Source organism: Oncorhynchus mykiss, chromosome 21, assembly GCF_013265735.2.
Source record: "Oncorhynchus mykiss isolate Arlee chromosome 21, USDA_OmykA_1.1, whole genome shotgun sequence".
NCBI lineage: Eukaryota > Metazoa > Chordata > Actinopteri > Salmoniformes > Salmonidae > Oncorhynchus > Oncorhynchus mykiss.
This window is the reverse complement of record NC_048585.1, coordinates 63,816,823-63,838,907: the sequence shown is the minus strand read 5'-3', so window position 1 is coordinate 63,838,907 and position 22,085 is coordinate 63,816,823. Positions and strand designations below refer to the sequence as shown.

Below are 22,085 nucleotides of genomic sequence, written 5' to 3'. Positions count from 1 at the left end.
TAATGGTAGTGTCTCTCTCTCTCTCTCTCTCTCTCCTCACTGTGACCAGTAATGGTAGTGTCTCTCTCTCTCTCTCTCTCTCTCCTCACTGTGACCAGTAATGGTAGTGTCTCTCTCTCTCTCTCTCTCTCCTCACTGTGACCAGTAATGGTAGTGTCTCTCTCTCTCCTCACTGTGACCAGTAATGGTAGTGTCTCTCTCTCTCCTCACTGTGACCAGTAATGGTAGTGTCTCTCTCTCTCCTCACTGTGACCAGTAATGGTAGTGTCTCTCTCTCTCCTCACTGTGACCAGTAATGGTAGTGTCTCTCTCTCTCCTCACTGTGACCAGTAATGGTAGTGTCTCTCTCTCTCTCCTCACTGTGACCAGTAATGGTAGTGTCTCTCTCTCTCTCTCTCTCTCCTCACTGTGACCAGTAATGGTAGTGTCTCTCTCTCTCTCTCTCTCTCCTCACTGTGACCAGTAATGGTAGTGTCTCTCTCTCTCTCTCTCTCCTCACTGTGACCAGTAATGGTAGTGTCTCTCTCTCTCTCTCTCCTCACTGTGACCAGTAATGGTAGCGTCTCTCTCTCTCTCTCTCTCTCTCCTCACTGTGACCAGTAATGGTAGTGTCTCTCTCTCTCCTCACTGTGACCAGTAATGGTAGTGTCTCTCTCTCTCTCTCTCTCTCCTCACTGTGACCAGTAATGGTAGTGTCTCTCTCTCTCTCTCTCTCTCCTCACTGTGACCAGTAATGGTAGTGTCTCTCTCTCTCTCTCTCTCTCCTCACTGTGACCAGTAATGGTAGTGTCTCTCTCTCTCTCTCTCTCTCTCCTCACTGTGACCAGTAATGGTAGTGTCTCTCTCTCTCTCTCTCTCTCCTCACTGTGACCAGTAATGGTAGTGTCTCTCTCTCTCCTCACTGTGACCAGTAATGGTAGTGTCTCTCTCTCTCCTCACTGTGACCAGTAATGGTAGTGTCTCTCTCTCTCCTCACTGTGACCAGTAATGGTAGTGTCTCTCTCTCTCCTCACTGTGACCAGTAATGGTAGTGTCTCTCTCTCTCTCCTCACCGTGACCAGTAATGGTAGAGTGTGTCGTCCCTCTCTCAGACGGAGACAGAAGAGGGACTTCCCTGCGATGTTCAGTAGAGGGTAGACTCCAGAAACCTCCCCATACACCTTCACACGAAGGCCTCGCACCCTGCACACACACACACACACACACACACAGACACAGTTACACACACACACACACAGACACAGTTACACACACACACACACACACACACACAGTTACACACACACACACACAGTTACGCAAACACAATTCTCCATACATGTATGCCAGAAACCCTGACCTGTGCTGTATGAGTCCTGCAGCTTCTCTGACCCCGACAGCCCTCTTCAGGTTGACCCCTGCAGGGTTAAAGGTCATCTCAGGGTCAGAGGTCAGGGGTAGGGGACAGCCAACCAGCTCCAGGTAGCCCCTCTCCTCCACTTCCTGGTCCTTCCCCAGTGCAGGCTGGGGGATGTAATTCCAGCAGGGGAAGAGAACGGGCAGGCCCAGCCAGAGAGGGGAGGGGCTCAGTAGCTAACCAATCAGAGAAAGAACGACAGGAGTGAATTCAAGGCTGTCTTGTCTTCTATTACACACAGACAAACAGACAGACACTCTCACCTCACAGTGTACGGTCCCAGTGGCGTCCCTCACACGCCACGCTCCGTCACATGACCTCTCTGGGTCACACCCATCACTGAGACAGCCTATCAGCAACAGGTTGGCACGCGGCAAAGCCTTGTGATTGGGCAGAGCCTGCTCTGCCTCCCGGACCCATTCTCTGTGCTGAGCGGTGCTCCAGGTCAGGTTGCTACAGCAGGGTGTGCGTTGCCAGGTAACCAGCTCAGCTACGGATATGAGCCTAACAACAAGAGGAGGTTAAGGTTAGGAGTGGTGTTGATGGTTTCTAAACCTCCCCAATGACAGGAGATGGCGTAGCAGTCAGACGTCTTTGTCTCGTCCCATGTGTATATATATTTTTCTTTGAGTTCTTTTTAATATTTTTCCTAAACCTCAACTTCTAAATACTCTCCTGCAACCCGCCTCACCCAATGTGGTGTGGATCTGTTTTTTTCTTCCTAAAGTATTTCTATTTACCTCCGAACTGGAATACCTCAACTGAAGTTAACTAGTTACTAGCTACCAGCTATCAGTCAGCTGACCACTGCTAGCGGTCATCAGCTAACCACTGCTAGAGGTCATCAGCTAACCACTGCTAGAGGTCATCAGCTAACCACTGCTAGCGGTCATCAGCTAACCACTGCTAGAGGTCATCAGCTAACCACTGCTAGAGGTCATCAGCTAACCACTGCTAGCGGTCATCAGCTAACCACTGCTAGAGGTCATTAGCTAACCACTGCTAGAGGTCATCAGCTAACCACTGCTAGAGGTCATTAGCTAACCACTGCTAGAGGTCATCAGCTAACCACTGCTAGAGGTCATCAGCTAACCACTGCTAGAGGTCATCAGCTAACCACTGCTAGAGGTCATCAGCTAACCACTGCTAGCGGTCATCAGCTAACCACTGCTAGAGGTCATCAGCTAACCACTGCTAGAGGTCATCAGCTAACCACTGCTAGAGGTCATCAGCTAACCACTGCTAGCGGTCATCAGCTAACCACTGCTAGAGGTCATCAGCTAACCACTGCTAGCGGTCATCAGCTAACCACTGCTAGAGGTCATCAGCTAACCACTGCTAGAGGTCATCAGCTAACCACTGCTAGCGGTCATCAGCTCTCGCCAGTTCGTACAACACGTTTCTAACCACAGCATACCGGACCTATTTTTCTCTCCATATCCCCGGATTCCTACCACAAACTCTGACAGGTAGTGTCTGTCTGTCCTGGTTAGTGATTACTGTCTTATTTCACTGTAGAGCCTCAAGCCCTGCTCAATATGCCTTAACCAACCATGTTGTTCCACCTCCTACATATGCGATGACATCACCTGGTTTAAACATCTCTAGAGACTATCTCTCTCTCTTCATTACTCAATGCCTAGGTTTACCTCCAATGTACTCACATCCTACCTTACATTTGTCTGTACACTATGCCTTGAATCTATGCTATCGAGCTCAGAAACCTGCTCCTTTTATTCTCTATTCCGAATGTGCTAGACGGCCAGTTCGTATTTATTTATTTATTTTATTTATTTATTTATTTATAGCCTTTAGCCGTACCCTTATCCCACTTCTCCTCTGTTCCTCTGGTGATGTTGAGGGCTGCAGTGGAGCAGGTTGAGAGCTTCAAGTTCCTTGGTGTCCACATCAGGGAAGAGGGCACGATAAAACCTATTCAAAAATATTTGGGTCCTCAAACGGTTCCTCGGCTGCACCATCGAGAGCATCCTGGTTGCATCAATGCCTGATATGGCAACTGCTCGGCCTCCGACCGTAAGGTGCTACAGATCACTGGGGCCAAGCTTCCTGTCACCCAGGACCTCTATACCAGGTGGTGTCAGAGGAAGGCCATAAAAAGTGTCAAAGACTCCAACCACCCAAGTCATAAACTGTTCTCTCTGCTACCGCACGGCAAGCGGTACCGGAACACCAAGTCTAGGTCCAAGAGGCTTCTAAACAGCTTCTACTCCCAAGCCATAAGACTCCTGAACACCTAATCAGAAGGCTACCCAGACTATTGGCATTGCACCCCCCCCCCTTTTATTTTTTACACAGCTGCTACTCTATGTTATTATCTATGCATAGTCACTTTAATAACTCTACCTACATGTACACATTACCTCAACCTCAACTAACCGGTGCCCCCACACATTGTACCGGTACCCCCCTGTAAATAGTTTTGGTATTTTACTGCAGCTTTCACTTGATAATTGTATTTCTTATTCTTCTCTGTATTACTTTAAACGGCATTGTTGGTTAGGGACTCGTAAGTACGTCTACTACACCTGTTGTAAGGTCTACTACACCTGTTGTATTCAGCATTTCACTGTAAGGTCTACTACACCTGTTGTAAGGTCTACTACACCTGTTGTATTCAGCATTTCACTGTAAGGTCTACTACACCTGTTGTAAGGTCTACTACACCTGTTGTATTCAGCATTTCACTGTAAGGTCTACTACACCTGTTGTATTCAGCATTTCACTGTGAGGTCTACTACACCTGTTGTATTAAGCATTTCACAGTAAGGTCTACCTACACCTGTTGTATTCAGCATTTCAATGTAAGGTCTACTACACCTGTTGTATTCAGCATTTCACTGTAAGGTCTACTACACCTGTTGTATTCAGCATTTCACTGTAAGGTCTACTACACCTGTTGTATTCAGCATTTCACTGTGAGGTCTACTACACCTGTTGTATTAAGCATTTCACAGTAAGGTCTACCTACACCTGTTGTATTCAGCATTTCAATGTAAGGTCTACTACACCTGTTGTATTCAGCATTTCACTGTAAGGTCTACTACACCTGTTGTATTCAGCATTTCACTGTAAGGTCTACTACACCTGTTGTATTCAGCATTTCACTCTAAGGTCTACTACACCTGTTGTATTCAGCATTTCACTCTAAGGTCTACTACACCTGTTGTATTCAGCATTTCACTGTAAGGTCTACTACACCTGTTGTATTCAGCATTTCACTGTAAGGTCTACTACACCTGTTGTATTCAGCATTTCACTGTAAGGTCTACTACACCTGTTGTATTCAGCATTTCACTGTGAGGTCTACTACACCTGTTGTATTCAGCATTTCACTGTGAGGTCTACTACACCTGTTGTATTCAGCATTTCACTGTAAGGTCTACTACACCTGTTGTATTCAGCATTTCACTGTGAGGTCTACTACACCTGTTGTATTCAGCATTTCACTGTAAGGTCTACTACACCTGTTGTATTCAGCATTTCACTGTGAGGTCTACTATACCTGTTGTATTCAGCATTTCACTGTAAGGTCTACTACACCTGTTGTATTCAGCATTTCACTCTAAGGTCTACTACACCTGTTGTATTCAGCATTTCACTGTAAGGTCTACTACACCTGTTGTATTCAGCATTTCACTGTAAGGTCTACTACACCTGTTGTATTCAGCATTTCACTGTAAGGTCTACTACACCTGTTGTATTCAGCATTTCACTGTGAGGTCTACTACACCTGTTGTATTCAGCATTTCACTGTGAGGTCTACTACACCTGTTGTATTCAGCATTTCACTGTAAGGTCTACTACACCTGTTGTATTCAGCATTTCACTGTGAGGTCTACTACACCTGTTGTATTCAGCATTTCACTGTAAGGTCTACTACACCTGTTGTATTCAGCATTTCACTGTGAGGTCTACTATACCTGTTGTATTCAGCATTTCACTGTAAGGTCTACTACACCTGTTGTATTCAGCATTTCACTGTAAGGTCTACTACACCTGTTGTATTCAGCATTTCACTGTGAGGTCTACTATACCTGTTGTATTCAGCATTTCACTGTGAGGTCTACTAAACCTGTTGTATTCTGCGCATGTGACTAATACAATTTGATTTGCCTTAGACGGACCCTAAACTAAAGGACTCCAACCAGCTCTGATCCTGGTGAGCAGTAAGCAGACTTTAGTTCAAGCCCAGCACTAACACATTAATCAACTGGATCATTAATACCCCTTGGTTAATGTGATCAGTTGTGCTTGTGCAAGGCTGGAGCTAAAACGTGCACATTTTCGCCAAAGCCGGTAAACAACATCAACTGGTCACCTGTAACTGAGCGGCAGAGACCGGGCAGACGAGGAGCCCACCGCCCGTTCCACTCTCCGTGTCATGGCTAGCGAGAGCTCTTCCGGGGAAACACTACCGGTGGTTGGACCGAGAACCGGGAACAGATTGTCCCTCACGAACACGAATAGCTCCTGCAGCCACTCCCGTTCCTACAAGAAAGGAGATATGAACGAAAGGTGTGGTGAATGAGTAAAAATACTGTATTTTGTTTGAATGTAGCTAGCTGACTATTGTAAAAAAAAAATAAAAAAAATAAACGAAAGTAGACAACGTAACTTACCACTTCACTCCTCTCCCTGAAGTTATCCATAAATGATTCCATTCTAGGTTCGTTTCGTTGATGCTGTTCTGAATCGCTTCATATCTTCACTACAAGTCACGTAACTATTAACCTCTTTTAATTTTGGTCAGATCTGATCGGACAGACATTAATGCTACCGTTGTCAACCAGTTAGTAATAAACTATCACAGACTCGCACACAAAAAAAAACTTCAAATCATCTGAATAACAATAACAGTAGAACTACGGCGTCCCCATTACGTTCATAACGCACGAAATCTGCCGCCCAGCAAACAGCGCTCGGTTAACCGGAGTTCTTCCGGACCAAATCCGGGCTGGAGGGAAGAACGCACACTGGTCGGTCAATCAGAAACGAGTCTCCGCCCATCTCAACCCCGTGGTCTCCGCCCCCTGTGTTCTAATGAACGTAATCAGCCAACGGGGGCCCGGGGGCGGGTCTTAGATCCATCCTGTTTGATGCTCAGTCAACTATCCTCTCCGGAGAAACACACAGCAGCAGCGACAACAACAAAAACAACCAGACTCATTCTTGCAAACTTCATCTGGCCGGTAAATGTAAGTAATGAAAGACATTGGACGTTAGTAGCAGTAACATGTTTTAAATGTACATTGAAAGTTGTAGAAATGTTAGTTTCCCTGCAAAAAAAAACAAACAAAAAAAGGTAACGTTACTATACTATCTTCAGAGCGAGTCACTGTAAATGTTAGCCAGCTTGCTAAACTGGTGAAATGGCTAAATCTGGGTTGTTGTTTTTTTTAAAGATGTAAAATAACCTTGCTTTATGATTACTCGTAACTATACTGTAAAATGTTTCACACTAGCTAATGTTAGCTAACTATGTATTCTGATGGCTAGCGTTAGCATCTTTAGCATAAACACTAGCGCTGGGGGATGGGATGATCTAGCATCGCGTTAGCATCTTTAGCATAAATGCTAGCGCTGTGGGATGGAATGAGCTAGCAGCGCGTTAGCATCTTTAGCATAAATGCTAGCGCTGGGGGATGGGATGAGCTAGCAGCGCGTTAGGCGGGAAGCAAATGGTGGCCCCATTGTTCTCAACGAGTTAGCATGCTAGTTGGCTAACTAGGCTAACCGCACTGCAAACTATACAGTCTGCGGCACCTGGTCTGCAATCCATCACATATACAAGCACAACATTAGTTGCCGTTACAATAGTTAGCTAGCTAACTATCCATTTGTACTTTTTTGACGTTTTATCCGGCGTGGGGCCTAGCTAGTTAGCCACTAGCTAGATGAATTTGCAAAAAAAAAAAAAGATATTGTCGTAAATGTATATTTTCTCCGGTGTTTCAGTCAGTCGTGTCGCCATGGTGAAAGGGGACGTTAACAAGCCAAAGGGCAAGACGTCAGCCTACGCCTTCTTCGTCCAGACCTGCCGGGAGGAACACAAGAGGAAACACCCCGAACAGTCGGTCAACTTCGCGGAGTTCTCCAAGCAGTGTTCAGAGAGATGGAGGGTACATATTAATACACACATCACAGGGTGTTATACCACCACTGTGTCTGTTATAATGGTGTTATACCACCACTGTGTCTGTTATAATGGTGTTATACCACCACTGTGTCTGTTATAATGGTGTTATACCACGGTGTCTGTTATAACGGTGTTATACCACTGTGATGTGTACATATACACACACACCCGGTGCTACAACAAGTGTATGTGATAAATATGTTATAATGTAGTGTGTTTTATAACTGTGTGTAGGGTCTGACTGCGAATGATAAGCGTCGTTTTGAGGACATGGCGAAGAACGACAAGGTGCGTTATGAGAGGGACATGAGGGGGTACGTCCCCCCCAAGGGGATGGCCAAGAGTGGTAGGAGGAAGAAGGACCCCAACGCTCCCAAACGACCCCCGTGAGTCACACACACTCTGCTGTACACACTGACTGGGGTGTGTACACCACATTACCAAAAGTATGTGGACACCTGCTCATTGAACATCTCATTCCAAAATGACCAGTTGATAAAGATCTGTCGTTCTGCCCCTGAACAAGGCAGTTAACCCACTGTTCCCCTGAACAAGGCAGTTAACCCACTGTTCCCCTGAACAAGGCAGTTAACCCACTGTTCCCCTGAACAAGGCAGTTAACCCACTGTTCCCCTGAACAAGACAGTTAACCCACTGTTCCCCTGAACAAGGCAGTTAACCCACTGTTCCCCCTGAACAAGGCAGTTAACCCACTGTTCCCCTGAACAAGGCAGTTAACCCACTGTTCCCCCTGAACAAGGCAGTTAACCCACTGTTCCCCTGAACAAGGCAGTTAACCCACTGTTCCCCTGAACAAGGCAGTTAACCCACTGTTCCCCTGAACAAGGCAGTTAACCCACTGTTCCCCTGAACAAGGCAGTTAACCCACTGTTCCCCTGAACAAGACAGTTAACCCACTGTTCCCCTGAACAAGGCAGTTAACCCACTGTTCCCCCTGAACAAGGCAGTTAACCCACTGTTCCCCTGAACAAGGCAGTTAACCCACTGTGCCCCTGAACAAGGCAGTTAACCCACTGTTCCCCTGAACAAGGCAGTTAACCCACTGTTCCCCCTGAACAAGGCAGTTAACCCACTGTTCCCCTGAACAAGGCAGTTAACCCACTGTTCCCCCTGAACAAGGCAGTTAACCCACTGTTCCCCCTGAACAAGGCAGTTAACCCACTGTTCCCCCTGAACAAGGCAGTTAACCCACTGTTCCCCCTGAACAAGGCAGTTAACCCACTGTTCCCCCTGAACAAGGCAGTTAACCCACTGTTCCCCCTGAACAAGGCAGTTAACCCACTGTTCCCCCTGAACAAGGCAGTTAACCCACTGTTCCCCTGAACAAGGCAGTTAACCCACTGTTCCCCCTGAACAAGGCAGTTAACCCACTGTTCCCCTGAACAAGGCAGTTAACCCACAGTGCCCCTGAACAAGGCAGTTAACCCACTGTTCCCCCTGAACAAGGCAGTTAACCCACTGTTCCCCGGGAGGCCGTCGTTGAAGAATGGGTTCTTAACTGACTTGCCTAGTTAAATTAAGGTTAAATAAAAAGTTGACATCTACTGCCAATGTTTGTCTATGGAGATTGCATGGCTGTGTGCTCGGTTTTATACACCTGTCAGCACCAGATGTGGCTGAAATAGCTGAATCCACTAATTTGAAGGGGTGTCCACATACTTTTGAGTGTATTTTAAACATGTATCACATACACACTGGACTATTTACACGCACACCCATGACCTGCTTCTCTCTAACCCTCCATCACACGTGACCTGCTTCTCTCTAACCCTCCATCACACGTGACCTGCTTCTCTCTAACCCTCCATCACACGTGACCTGCTTCTCTCTAACCCTCTTCCTCCTTCCCTCAGGTCTTCTCTCTAACCCTCTTCCTCCCTCAGGTCTTCTCTCTAACCCTCTTCCTCCTTCCCTCTGGTCTTCTCTCTAACCCTCTTCCTCCCTCAGGTCTTCTCTCTAACCCTCTTCCTCCTTCCCTCTGGTCTTCTCTCTAACCCTCTTCCTCCTTCCCTCGGGTCTTCTCTCTAACCCTCTTCCTCCTTCCCTCAGGTCTTCTCTCTAACCCTCTTCCTCCTTCCCTCAGGTCTTCTCTCTAACTCTCCTTCCTCTTCCTCCCTCAGGTCTTCTCTCTAACTCTCCTTCCTCTTCCTCCCTCAGGTCTGCCTTCTTTGTGTTCTCTGCAGAGTTCCGTCCTACGGTCAAACAGGAGTTCCCAGGTACACTGATGATATTATTACTAACTAATATGTTTGGTCTTTGTTGGGGTGTTGTTGTGGGGGTCGTTGTTGTGGTGTTGTGGGGGTCGTGGTGGTGTCATTTTGGGGTGTTGTCGTGGTGTCGTTATGGGGGGTTGTTGTGGTGGGGGGTCGTGTGGGAGTGTCATTTTGGGGTGTTGTTGTGGTGTGTTATGGGGGTTGTGGTGGTGTCGTCATTATGGGGGGTCGTATCGTCTCCAGGTTGTTCTATAGGTAGTAGTAGTATATAATGTATATATTATCATCTCCAGGCTGTTCTATAGGTAGTAGTAGTAGTATATAATGTATATATTATCATCTCCAGGCTGTTCTATAGGTAGTAGTAGTAGTATATCATGTATATATTATCATCTCCAGGCTGTTCTATAGGTAGTAGTATATAATGTATATATTATCATCTCCAGGCTGTTCTATAGGTAGTAGTGGTAGTAGTAGTATATAATGTATATATTATCATCTCCAGGCTGTTCTATAGGTAGTAGTAGTAGTATATCATGTATATATTATCATCTCCAGGCTGTTCTATAGGTAGTAGTATATAATGTATATATTATCATCTCCAGGCTGTTCTATAGGTAGTAGTAGTACTATATAATGTATATATTATCATCTCCAGGCTGTTCTATAGGTAGTAGTATATAATGTATATATTATCATCTCCAGGCTGTTCTATAGGTAGTAGTAGTACTATATAATGTATATATTATCATCTCCAGGCTGTTCTATAGGTAGTAGTAGTAGTATATCATGTATATATTATCATCTCCAGGCTGTTCTATAGGTAGTAGTAGTAGTATATCATGTATATATTATCATCTCCAGGCTGTTCTATAGGTAGTAGTATATAATGTATATATTATCATCTCCAGGCTGTTCTATAGGTAGTAGTAGTAGTATATCATGTATATATTATCATCTCCAGGCTGTTCTATAGGTAGTAGTATATAATGTATATATTATCATCTCCAGGCTGTTCTATAGGTAGTAGTAGTACTATATAATGTATATATTATCATCTCCAGGCTGTTCTATAGGTAGTAGTAGTATATAATGTATATATTATCATCTCCAGGCTGTTCTATAGGTAGTAGTAGTACTATATAATGTATATATTATCATCTCCAGGCTGTTCTATAGGTAGTAGTAGTATATAATGTATATATTATCATCTCCAGGCTGTTCTATAGGTAGTAGTAGTATATAATGTGTATATTATCATCTCCAGGCTGTTCTATAGGTAGTAGTAGTACTATATAATGTATATATTATCATCTCCAGGCTGTTCTATAGGTAGTAGTAGTATATAATGTGTATATTATCATCTCCAGGCTATTCTGTGGGATGTGTATATATAATGTATGTATATGAGGTAGTATATATAATGTATTATCGTCTCCAGGCTGTTCTATAGGAGAGACAGCTAAGAAGCTGGGGATCATGTGGGGTCAACAGACTATATATATATATATAATGTATGTATTATCGTCTCCAGGCTGTTCTATAGGAGAGACAGCTAAGAAGCTGGGGATCATGTGGGGTCAACAGACTATATATATATATATATAATGTATGTATTATCGTCTCCAGGCTATTCTATGGGATGTAGTAGTAGTGTATATATAATGTATGTATATGAGGTAGTATATATAATGTATTATCGTCTCCAGGCTGTTCTATAGGAGAGACAGCTAAGAAGCTGGGGATCATGTGGGGTCAACAGACTCCAACCCAGAAACAGCCGTTTGAAGAGAAGGCTCTCCGACTGAGGGAGAAATACGACAAGGTACTCTACGTTACTACAGTAACAAACACGCACACCGAATGGGCGTCCCCAGTCAACTGAATAGTGGCATAATCCGTGGACTGGGGTTTATCTGTAAGAGCAAAGCAGGAAGTGTACCCAGCAATATAGACGTCAGTTGTACGGTACGCCATATAGCCGTCGGTTGTACGTCGGTTGCCAGCCCTATACAAGAACATGCATTCCTTCACCACAGCTGGGACCTGTTAGTTAGGGGACCCAATAGAGAACTTGTTAGTTAAGGGACCCGTTAGTTAGGGGACCCACTAGAGAACCTGTTAGTTAAGGAACCCGTTAGTTAGGGGACCCACTAGAGAACCTGTTAGTTAGGGGACCTGCTAGAGAACCTGTTAGTTGGGGGACCTGCTAGAGAACCTGTTAGTTAGGGGACCTGCTAGAGAACCTGTTAGTTAGGGGACCCGTTAGTTAGGGGACCCACTAGAGAACCTGTTAGTTAGGGGACCCGTTAGTTAGGGGACCCACTAGAGAACCTGTTAGTTAAGGGACCCGTTAGTTAGGGGACCCACTAGAGAACCTGTTAGTTAGGGGACCTGCTAGAGAACCTGTTAGTTGGGGGACCTGCTAGAGAACCTGTTAGTTAGGGGACCCGTTAGTTAGGGGACCTGCTAGTGAACCTGTTAGTTAGGGGACCCGTTAGTTAGGGGACCCACTAGAGAACCTGTTAGTTAGGGGACCCGTTAGTTAGGGGACCCACTAGAGAACCTGTTAGTTAGGGGATCTGCTAGAGAACCTGTTAGTTAGGGGACCTGCTAGAGAACCTGTTAGTTAGGGGACCCACTAGAGAACCTGTTAGTTAGGGGACCTGCTAGATAACCTGTTAGTTAGGGGACCTGTTAGTTAGGGGACCCACTAGAGAACCTGTTAGTTAGGGGACCTGCTAGAGAACCTGTTAGTTAGGGGAACCGTTAGTTAGGGGACCTGCTAGAGAACCTGTTAGTTAGGGGACCTGCTAGAGAACCTGTTAGTTAGGGGACCTGCTAGAGAACCTGTTAGTTAGGGGACCTGCTAGAGAACCCGTTAGTTAGGGGACCCGCTAGAGAACCTGTTAGTTAGGGGACCCGTTAGTTAGGGGACCCGCTAGAGAACCTGTTTGTTAGGGGACCCGTTAGTTAGGGGACCCGCTAGATAACCTGTTAGTTAGGGGACCCGCTAGAGAACCTGTTAGTTAGGGGACCCGCTAGAGAACCTGTTAGTTAGGGGACCCGCTAGAGAACCTGTTAGTTAGGGGACCCGTTAGAGAACCTGTTAGTTAAGGGACCCGTTAGTTAGGGGACCCGTTAGTTAGGGGACCTGCTAGAGAACCTGTTAGTTAGGGGACCTGTTAGTTAGGGGACCCGCTAGAGAACCTGTTAGTTAGGGGACCTGCTAGAGAACCTGTTAGTTAGGGGACCCGTTAGTTAGGAGACCCGCTAGAGAACCTGTTAGTTAGGGGACCCGTTAGTTGGGGGACCTGCTATAGAACCTGTTAGTTAGGGGACCCGTTAGTTAGGGGACCTGCTAGAGAACCTGTTAGTTAGAGGACCTGTTAGTTAGGGGACCTGCTAGAGAACCTGTTAGTTAGGGGACCTGCTAGAGAACCTGTTAGTCAGGGGACCTGTTAGTTAGGGGACCTGCTAGAGAACCTGTTAGTTAGGGGACCCGCTAGAGAACCTGTTAGTTAGGGGACCTGCTAGAGAACCTGTTAGTTAGGGGACCTGCTAGATAACCTGTTAGTTAGGGGACCTGTTAGTTAGGGGACCCACTAGAGAACCTGTTAGTTAGGGGACCTGCTAGAGAACCTGTTAGTTAGGGGAACCGTTAGTTAGGGGACCTGCTAGAGAACCTGTTAGTTAGGGGACCTGCTAGAGAACCTGTTAGTTAGGGGACCTGCTAGAGAACCTGTTAGTTAGGGGACCTGCTAGAGAACCCGTTAGTTAGGGGACCCGCTAGAGAACCTGTTAGTTAGGGGACCCGTTAGTTAGGGGACCCGCTAGAGAACCTGTTTGTTAGGGGACCCGTTAGTTAGGGGACCCGCTAGATAACCTGTTAGTTAGGGGACCCGCTAGAGAACCTGTTAGTTAGGGGACCCGCTAGAGAACCTGTTAGTTAGGGGACCCGCTAGAGAACCTGTTAGTTAGGGGACCCGTTAGAGAACCTGTTAGTTAAGGGACCCGTTAGTTAGGGGACCCGTTAGTTAGGGGACCTGCTAGAGAACCTGTTAGTTAGGGGACCTGTTAGTTAGGGGACCCGCTAGAGAACCTGTTAGTTAGGGGACCTGCTAGAGAACCTGTTAGTTAGGGGACCCGTTAGTTAGGAGACCCGCTAGAGAACCTGTTAGTTAGGGGACCCGTTAGTTGGGGGACCTGCTATAGAACCTGTTAGTTAGGGGACCCGTTAGTTAGGGGACCTGCTAGAGAACCTGTTAGTTAGAGGACCTGTTAGTTAGGGGACCTGCTAGAGAACCTGTTAGTTAGGGGACCTGCTAGAGAACCTGTTAGTCAGGGGACCTGTTAGTTAGGGGACCTGCTAGAGAACCTGTTAGTTAGGGGACCCGCTAGAGAACCTGTTAGTTAGGGGACCTGCTAGAGAACCTGTTAGTTAAGGGACCTGCTAGAGAACCTGTTAGTTAGGGGACCTGCTAGAGAACCTGTTAGTTAGGGGACCTGCTAGAGAACCTGTTAGTTAGGGGACCTGCTAGAGAACCTGTTAGTTAGGGGACCCGCTAGAGAACCTGTTAGTTAGGGGACCCGCTAGAGAACCTGTTAGTTAGGGGACCCGCTAGAGAACCTGTTAGTTAGGGGACCCGCTAGAGAACCTGTTAGGTAGGGGACCCGCTAGAGAACCTGTTAGTTAAGGGACCCGCTTGAGAACCTGTTAGTTAGGGGACCTGCTAGAGAACCTGTTAGTTAGGGGACCTGCTAGAGAACCTGTTAGTTAGGGGACCTGCTAGAGGAATGTGGACATCTGCTCATCCATCATCTCATTCTAAGCGCTCTCTCTCTGTCTCTCTCTCTGTCTCTCTCTCTGTCTCTCTCTCTGTCTCTCTCTCTGTCTCTCTCTCTGTCTCTCTCTCTCTGTCTCTCTCTCTGTCTCTCTCTCTCTGTCTCTCTCTGTCTCTCTCTGTCTGTCTCTCTCTCTCTCTCTGTCTCTCTCTCTCTGTCTCTCTCTCTGTCTCTCTCTCTCTCTCTCTCTGTCTCTCTGTCTCTCTCTCTCTGTCTCTCTCTCTGTCTCTCTCTCTGTCTGTCTCTCTGTCTCTCTCTCTGTCTGTCTCTCTGTCTGTCTCTCTCTCTCTCTCTCTCTCTGTCTCTCTCTCTGTCTCTCTGTCTCTCTGTCTGTCTCTTTCTCTCTCTGTCTCACTCTCTCTCTCTAGGATATGGCTGCATACCGGTCCGGTGCGAACGTTAAGCGGGCCCCGATGCGACCCGGTCCCGGGGGCTCGTCTGGTATAATGCCCCACGCCGCGGCCGGTGGCGGAGATGACGATGATGACGACGACGATGACCTGGAGGACGATGACGATGAAGAGGACGATGATGATGACGAGTAGAGCTGTTAGTGTTGTGTTCCAGCCTGTAGGAGCAGTATGTGTGTTTTACCTCGCCCTCTAAGCTCCGCCCACCCGGGGTCACGGCAAGCTAAAACACACCCAGTTCCAGAGGAGGAATCTGATTGGTTGAAAGGTGTGCGTGTGTGTGTGCCTGTCAGTGACCCTGGAGGACTGGCCCTAGGTCAGGGGTCAAAGGTTAGTTAGAGCTGGGCTGGACCAGACACAACCCGTAGGGGACTTATATTATCACGCGTAAATGATTACTCATCATCTTAAAAATCTGTAACCCTGGTAACCGTTGCTGTGGGCCAACATGTCCAATAGCAGAGCTCTGTATCTCCAGGAGGATGCTGCTGTTCCCAGGGTTGTGTGGTGTCCAGGCTCTTCAATATTATCACGTGTTGTAACTGTTTTTTAAAACACACTGTTCTGTTTTATTTTTTTAATTGAAACCATATGTAGAAACTGGCTTTTATAATACCATTTTTATGATTCTGAAAATGAACAATGTTTTATCTGTGTGTTCTGTTCTGCTGTACACAATCTGACGTGGTATTTATTCTAATGAGACTGACCAGGTGAATACTATGATCCCTTATTGATGTCACTTGTTAAATCCACTTCTATCAGTGTAGATGAAGGGGAGGAGACAGGTTAAAAAATGATTTTTATGTCTTGACAATAGCGACATGGATTGTGTATGTGTGCCATTCAGAGGGTGAATGGGTAAGACAAAATATTTAAGCCCCTTTGAACAGGGTATGGTAGTAGGTGTCAGGCACACTGGTTGAGTGTCAAGAACTACAACGCTGCTGGGTTTTTCACATTCAACCGTTTCCTGTGTTTATCAAGAATGGTCCACCACCCAATCGACATCCAGCCAATTTGAAGCAACTGTGGGAAGCATCGGAGTCAACATGGACCAGCATCCCTGTGGAACGCTTTCAACACCTTGTAGAGTCCACATGGACCAGCATCCCTGTGGAACGCTTTCAACACCTTGTAGAGTCCACATGGGGCCAGCATCCCTGTGGAACGCTTTCAACACCTTGTAGAGTCCATGTCTCGACTAGTTGAGGCTGTTCTGAGGTGCAACTCAATATTAGGAAGGTGTTAATGTTTTGTACACTCAGATGAAATAGGTCTAACATTCAGCTGAGGGTTATGTATTATATCAATACCACAGATGGGTAAGACTTACTATACAATCTTTAATACAGTCCAACAGGAGCAGTAGGTTGAGGGTGTAAAATGTTTATTAAATACACTAGAAACATCAGCATGGACATGCAGGCTTTGCCCTCCCTGGCCACCAGGGGGCGCCACACCCACCTACCAGTAGAATACAAACGTTATCAAAATACAGTACAGAGATCCTCAAAACACACCTCACTGACCACATATGCTACAACCGCTAATAACTTGCCTACGGCGCTCCTTAGGGCCCTTGTAACCAGTTATAACCATAGCTCAGTGGCTATAACCTCTGAGGAGTACTATTGCTTGTTTGTCAGGTGTTTTATTACTCAAAAATAATATATTTATAATCCAATAACTTAGTCATGCACTAACTAAATGGATGTTATTGATGATCTACCAGGGGATCGATCAATGGATATGTAGGATGTCGATAGTTGGACCCGGAAAAATGTAATCACGTTTTTCCACAACCAAACAGATCTTCGGTAATCAATCATCAAAAATGAAAACCACACGTCATGACTTCAGTAATCAATCATCACATTGATAATAAAAACAGCCACAGAAATTATTTAATAAATCACCACGATTGATCCTTTTGGGATTGTTTTTGTATGCCGTGGGGCCACCCTTCCGATTGGTGGCCATACTGTGTAACTACAGCATTGTGGAGATTAATGGTTCGTCCTTTTCCACAACAGACTGGATGTGGAGAATTGAAATAACTACTATCTATAATATTATGGTTGAGTTCAGTCAGAAAACCTTATTAATGGTTGACCTCATAAGGTTTCTCTGAGATTGTCCTTTCAGAATGGCATCCCTGATAACACTATTCAGAATGACATCCCTGATAACACTATTCAGAATGGCATCCCTGATAACACTATTCAGAATGACATCCCTGATAACACTATTCAGAATGACATCCCTGATAACACTATTCAGAATGACATCCCTGATAACACTATTCAGAATGACATCCCTGATAACACTATTCAGAATGACATCCCTGATAACACTATTCAGAATGACATCCCTGATAACACTATTCAGAATGACATCCCTGATAACACTATTCAGAATGGCAGAGCTCTCGCACAGGACACAGAACTTTAACGTAGCAACGTAGACGAGTTTATTCCAGAGAAAATCCTCTGGTTAGACCCGTCCTGACCACTAGACCCGTCCTGACTAGTCTAGACCCGTCCTTACTAGTTTAGACCCGTCCTGACTAGTCTAGACCCGTCCTGACTAGTTTAGACCCGTCCTGACTAGTTTAGACCCGTCCTGACTAGTCTAGACCCGTCCTGACCACTAGACCCGTCCTGACTAGTCTAGACCCGTCCTGACCAGTTAAGGCCCGTCCTCTGACTATTGACTAGTTAAGTTAGTTGGGGAATGGGGGCTAGTTAAGTTCTGTGTGTTGTGGGCAGAGCTTATTGCACTCACAGTGACTCCTTCAGTCTCCTGGTTATCAATAACGCTGGTTATCATTAACACTGGTTCAATTCAAACACAGTCTCTCAAACAAGGACACATGGGCTACAAACTGGTATCAACTCAACATTTTCCTTGTTTTCTATTAAACTGCTGAGGAAGATGATAGAGACTGATGAGGAAGGTGATAGAGACTGATGAGGAAGATGATAGAGACTGATGAGGAAGGTGATAGAGACTGATGAGGAATGTGATAGAGACTGATGAGGAAGGTGATAGAGACTGATGATGAAGATGATAGAGACTGATGAGGAAGATGATAGAGACTGATGAGGAAGGTGATAGAGACTGATGAGGAAGGTGATAGAGACTGATGAGGAAGGTGATAGAGTGATGAGGAAGGTGATAGAGACTGATGAGGAAGATGATAGAGACTGATGAGGAAGGTGATAGAGACTGATGAGGAAGGTGACAGAGACTGCTGAGGAAGATGATAGAGACTGATGAGGAAGGTGATAGAGACTGATGAGGAAGATGATAGAGACTGATGAGGAAGGTGATAGAGACTGATGAGGAAGGTGACAGAGACTGATGAGGAAGGTGATAGAGACTGCTGAGGAAGGTGATAGAGACTGATGAGGAAGGTGACAGAGACTGATGAGGAAGGTGATAGAGACTGATGAGGAAGGTGACAGAGACTGATGAGGAAGGTGACAGAGACTGATGAGGAAGGTGACAGAGACTGATGAGGAAGATGATAGAGACTGATGAGGAAGATGACAGAGACTGATGAGGAAGGTGACAGAGACTGATGAGGAAGGTGATAGAGACTGATGAGGAAGGTGACAGAGACTGATGAGGAAGGTGACAGAGACTGATGAGGAAGGTGACAGAGACTGATGAGGAAGGTGACAGAGACTGATGAGGAAGGTGATAGAGACTGATGAGGAAGGTGATAGAGACTGATGAGGAAGGTGATAGAGACTGATGAGGAAGGTGACAGAGACTGATGAGGAAGATGATAGAGACTGATGAGGAAGGTGACAGAGACTAGAAATGATCACGATTAAGTTTTTCTTCTCAACATTTTTTTTCTGTTTCAGTGCAAGTCAGATATTTTCCCATGATGCCTTTGGCTTTGTTGCGGCAGCAACCTTTGACCTTTGCCAAACCCTGAGGATCAAAAAACGACCCGAGCGACAACCGACACAACACCCCCATCCATCCTCTCTCAATTACCCTAGCATTACCCCAGCATTACCCTAACTCACATCATAACCCTGGCATTACCCTAACTCGCATCATTACCCTGGCATTACCCCAACTCACACCATTACCCTAGCATTACCCTAACTTACATCATTACCCTAGCATTACCCTAACTCACATCATTACCCTAGCATCACCCTAGCTCATATCATTACCCTAACTCACATCATTACCCTAACTCACATCATTACCCTAGCATTACCCTACCTCACATCATTACCCTAGCATTACCCTAACTCACATCATTACCCTAGCATTACCCAAACTCACATCATTACCCTAGCATCACCCTAACTCACATCATTACCCTAACTCACATCATTACCCTAACTCACATCATTACCCTAGCATTACCATAACATTACCCTAACTCACATCATTACCCTAGCATTACCCAAACTCACATCATTACCCTAGCATTACCCAAACTCACATCATTACCCTAACATTACCCTAACTCACATCATTACCCTAGCATTACCCAAACTCACATCATTACCCTAACATTACCCTAACTCACATCATTACCCTAACATCACCCTAACTCACATCATTACCCTAACATTACCCTAACTCACATCAACCATCATTACCCTAGCATTACCCTAACTCACATCATTACCCTAACTCACATCAACCATCATTACCCTAACATTACCCTAACTCACATCATTACCCTAACATTACCCTAACTTACATCAACCATCATCCTAACATTGTGTCTGAGAGAGAGAGTCATATTTTCTAGGCAGGGACAGTGTGTGTCTGTGTGTCTTCTGAGAGAGAGAGAATAATATTTTCTAGACAGGAACAGTGTGTGTGTGTGTGTGTCTGTGTATTCTGAGAGAGAGAGAGAGTCATATTTTCTAGGCAGGGACAGTGTGTGTCTGTGTGTATTCTGAGAGAGAGAGAGAGAGTCATATTTTCTAGGCAGGGACAGTGTGTGTGTGTATGGGACTAGGATTTGAGAAATTCGCATAACAAGCTTGCACTCTGTTCCTTGTCTCCGTGTGATGGGTGGAAATATGATCACTCGATGAGAGAACGTGTGCAGCCTATTCTGAATTGAATCTGGTCTTTACTGATATGTAGAATGACCAGGAGGATAAGCACGTCCTCTGTGTGTAGGGGAACATGGGGGGTCCACTTCCCCCAGTCCTTCTTCAATCATACTCTGGTTTAATAGCAGAACATGTGGCTAATAGAGGCAGCTGAGATCCTCTTTTCAGTGGCAGACATCAACACCGCCTGATTCCATATAGGAATGTCTGGGAACACATTTCACTCCACAAATCCACCACTGTTTGAGGAGCACGCAGCCTCTCGTTGTGCGACAGGTGATTTTCCACCCAAACTCGGTATGCCATGGGCTCTCCTACCCTGTTCCTGTAGCTACCCAGTACTCTGTATGTCATGGGCCTCCTACCCTGTTCCTACAGCTACCCAGTACTCTGTATGCCATGGGCTCTCCTACCCTGTTCCTACAGCTACCCAGTACTCTGTATGCCATGGGCTCTCCTACCCTGTTCCTACAGCTACCCAGTACTCTGTATACCATGGGCTCTCCTACCCTGTTCCTACAGCTACCCAGTACTCTGTATGCCATGGGCTCTCCTACCCTGTTCCTACAGCTACCCAGTACTCTGTATGCCATGGGCTCTCCTACCCTGTTCCTACAGCTACCCAGTACTCTGTATGCCATGGGCTCTCCAACCCTGTTCCTGCAGCTACCCAGTACTCTGTATGCCATGGGCTCTCCTACCCTGTTCCTACAGCTACCCAGTACTCTGTATGTCATGGGCCTCCTACCCTGTTCCTACAGTTACCCAGTACTCTGTATGCCATGGGCTCTCCTACCCTGTTCCTACAGCTACCCAGTACTCTGTATGCCATGGGCTCTCCTACCCTGTTCCTACAGCTACCCAGTACTCTGTATGCCATGGGCTCTCCAACCCTGTTCCTGCAGCTACCCAGTACTCTGTATGCCATGGGCTCTCCAACCCTGTTCCTGCAGCTACCCAGTACTCTGTATGCCATGGGCTCTCCTACCCTGTTCCTACAGCTACCCAGTACTCTGTATGCCATGGGCTCTCCTACCCTGTTCCTACAGCTACCCAGTACTCTGTATGCCATGGGCTCTCCAACCCTGTTCCTGCAGCTACCCAGTACTCTGTATGCCATGGGCTCTCCTACCCTGTTCCTACAGCTACCCAGTACTCTGTATGTCATGGGCTTCCTACCCTGTTCCTACAGTTACCCAGTACTCTGTATGTCATGGGCCTCCTATCCTGTTCCTACAGCTACCCAGTACTCTGTATGCCATGGGCTCTCCTATCCTGTTCCTCCAGCTACCCAGTACTCTGTATGCCATGGGCTCTCCTACCCTGTCCCTACAGCTACCCAGTACTCTGTATGCCATGGGCTCTCCTACCCTGTTCCTACAGCTACCCAGTACTCTGTATGCCATGGGCTCTCCTACCCTGTCCCTACAGGTACCCAGTACTCTGTATGCCATGGGCTCTCCTACCCTGTTCCTACAGCTACCCAGTACTCTGTATGCCATGGGCTCTCCTACCCTGTCCCTACAGCTACCCAGTACTCTGTATGCCATGGGCTCTCCTACCCTGTCCCTACAGCTACCCAGTGCTTAAATCTGGGAAACCAAGTGAAATCCATTCGAGAACATCGATAGTAACATGTTTTCACAACGAAACATACTGAACTAAGCTGTTGACAGCCCCTCTGCATCCTTGAGGAAAGGACTGAAGGAGAGAAGGGAGGAGATGGAAACACACAGTGGTGAGATATTCTCTAGCTAAAGGTAACGTGTCAAGACTATTAATTATCAAAGTATAAAAATTCCCTTTTTACCAGGCTATTCAAAATCAAATACAAATTCACTATAATTGTAGGTTACCTCTGTAAGCCACCTTGCACAATGAATGAACCAACAGCATCCAGAGGCCTCTACGTGTCTCTACGTGTCTCTACGTGTCTCT

The 22,085-nt window shown here is 46.1% G+C and overlaps 2 protein-coding genes across 3 annotated transcripts in view; one reads left to right on the top strand and one right to left on the bottom strand.

Moving 5' to 3' along the window:
• ctc1 (CTS telomere maintenance complex component 1) overlaps positions 1-6,353 on the bottom strand; it is a 47,428-nt gene extending 41,075 nt beyond the window's left edge. Inside the window, exons 1-5 of the mRNA XM_036956535.1 lie at positions 6,037-6,353; positions 5,736-5,905; positions 1,660-1,900; positions 1,340-1,572; positions 1,053-1,182 (exon numbers count right to left, since the gene is read on the bottom strand). Of these exons, the coding sequence (XP_036812430.1) occupies positions 1,053-1,182; positions 1,340-1,572; positions 1,660-1,900; positions 5,736-5,905; positions 6,037-6,078 (816 nt within the window). The 5' untranslated portion in view covers positions 6,079-6,353. The remainder of the gene's footprint in view (positions 1-1,052; positions 1,183-1,339; positions 1,573-1,659; positions 1,901-5,735; positions 5,906-6,036) is intronic.
• Positions 6,354-6,460: 107 nt separating this feature from the next.
• Positions 6,461-15,698, top strand: LOC110498011 (high mobility group protein B2). Of its 2 annotated transcripts, XM_036958418.1 has the most exons (6): positions 6,463-6,612; positions 7,373-7,536; positions 7,788-7,939; positions 9,732-9,790; positions 11,497-11,612; positions 15,001-15,698. In XM_036958418.1, the coding sequence occupies exons 2-6, from the start codon at positions 7,387-7,389 to the stop codon at positions 15,175-15,177; spliced, it is 654 nt and encodes a 217-aa protein (XP_036814313.1). In that variant the 5' UTR covers positions 6,463-6,612; positions 7,373-7,386; the 3' UTR covers positions 15,178-15,698. The 2 variants fall into 2 exon arrangements, with proteins under 2 accessions (XP_036814314.1, XP_036814313.1); XM_036958419.1 differs by lacking the exons at positions 11,497-11,612; positions 15,001-15,698 and adding an exon at positions 11,229-11,410 and having other exon boundaries at positions 6,461-6,612.
• The last annotated feature ends 6,387 nt before the right edge of the window (positions 15,699-22,085 follow it).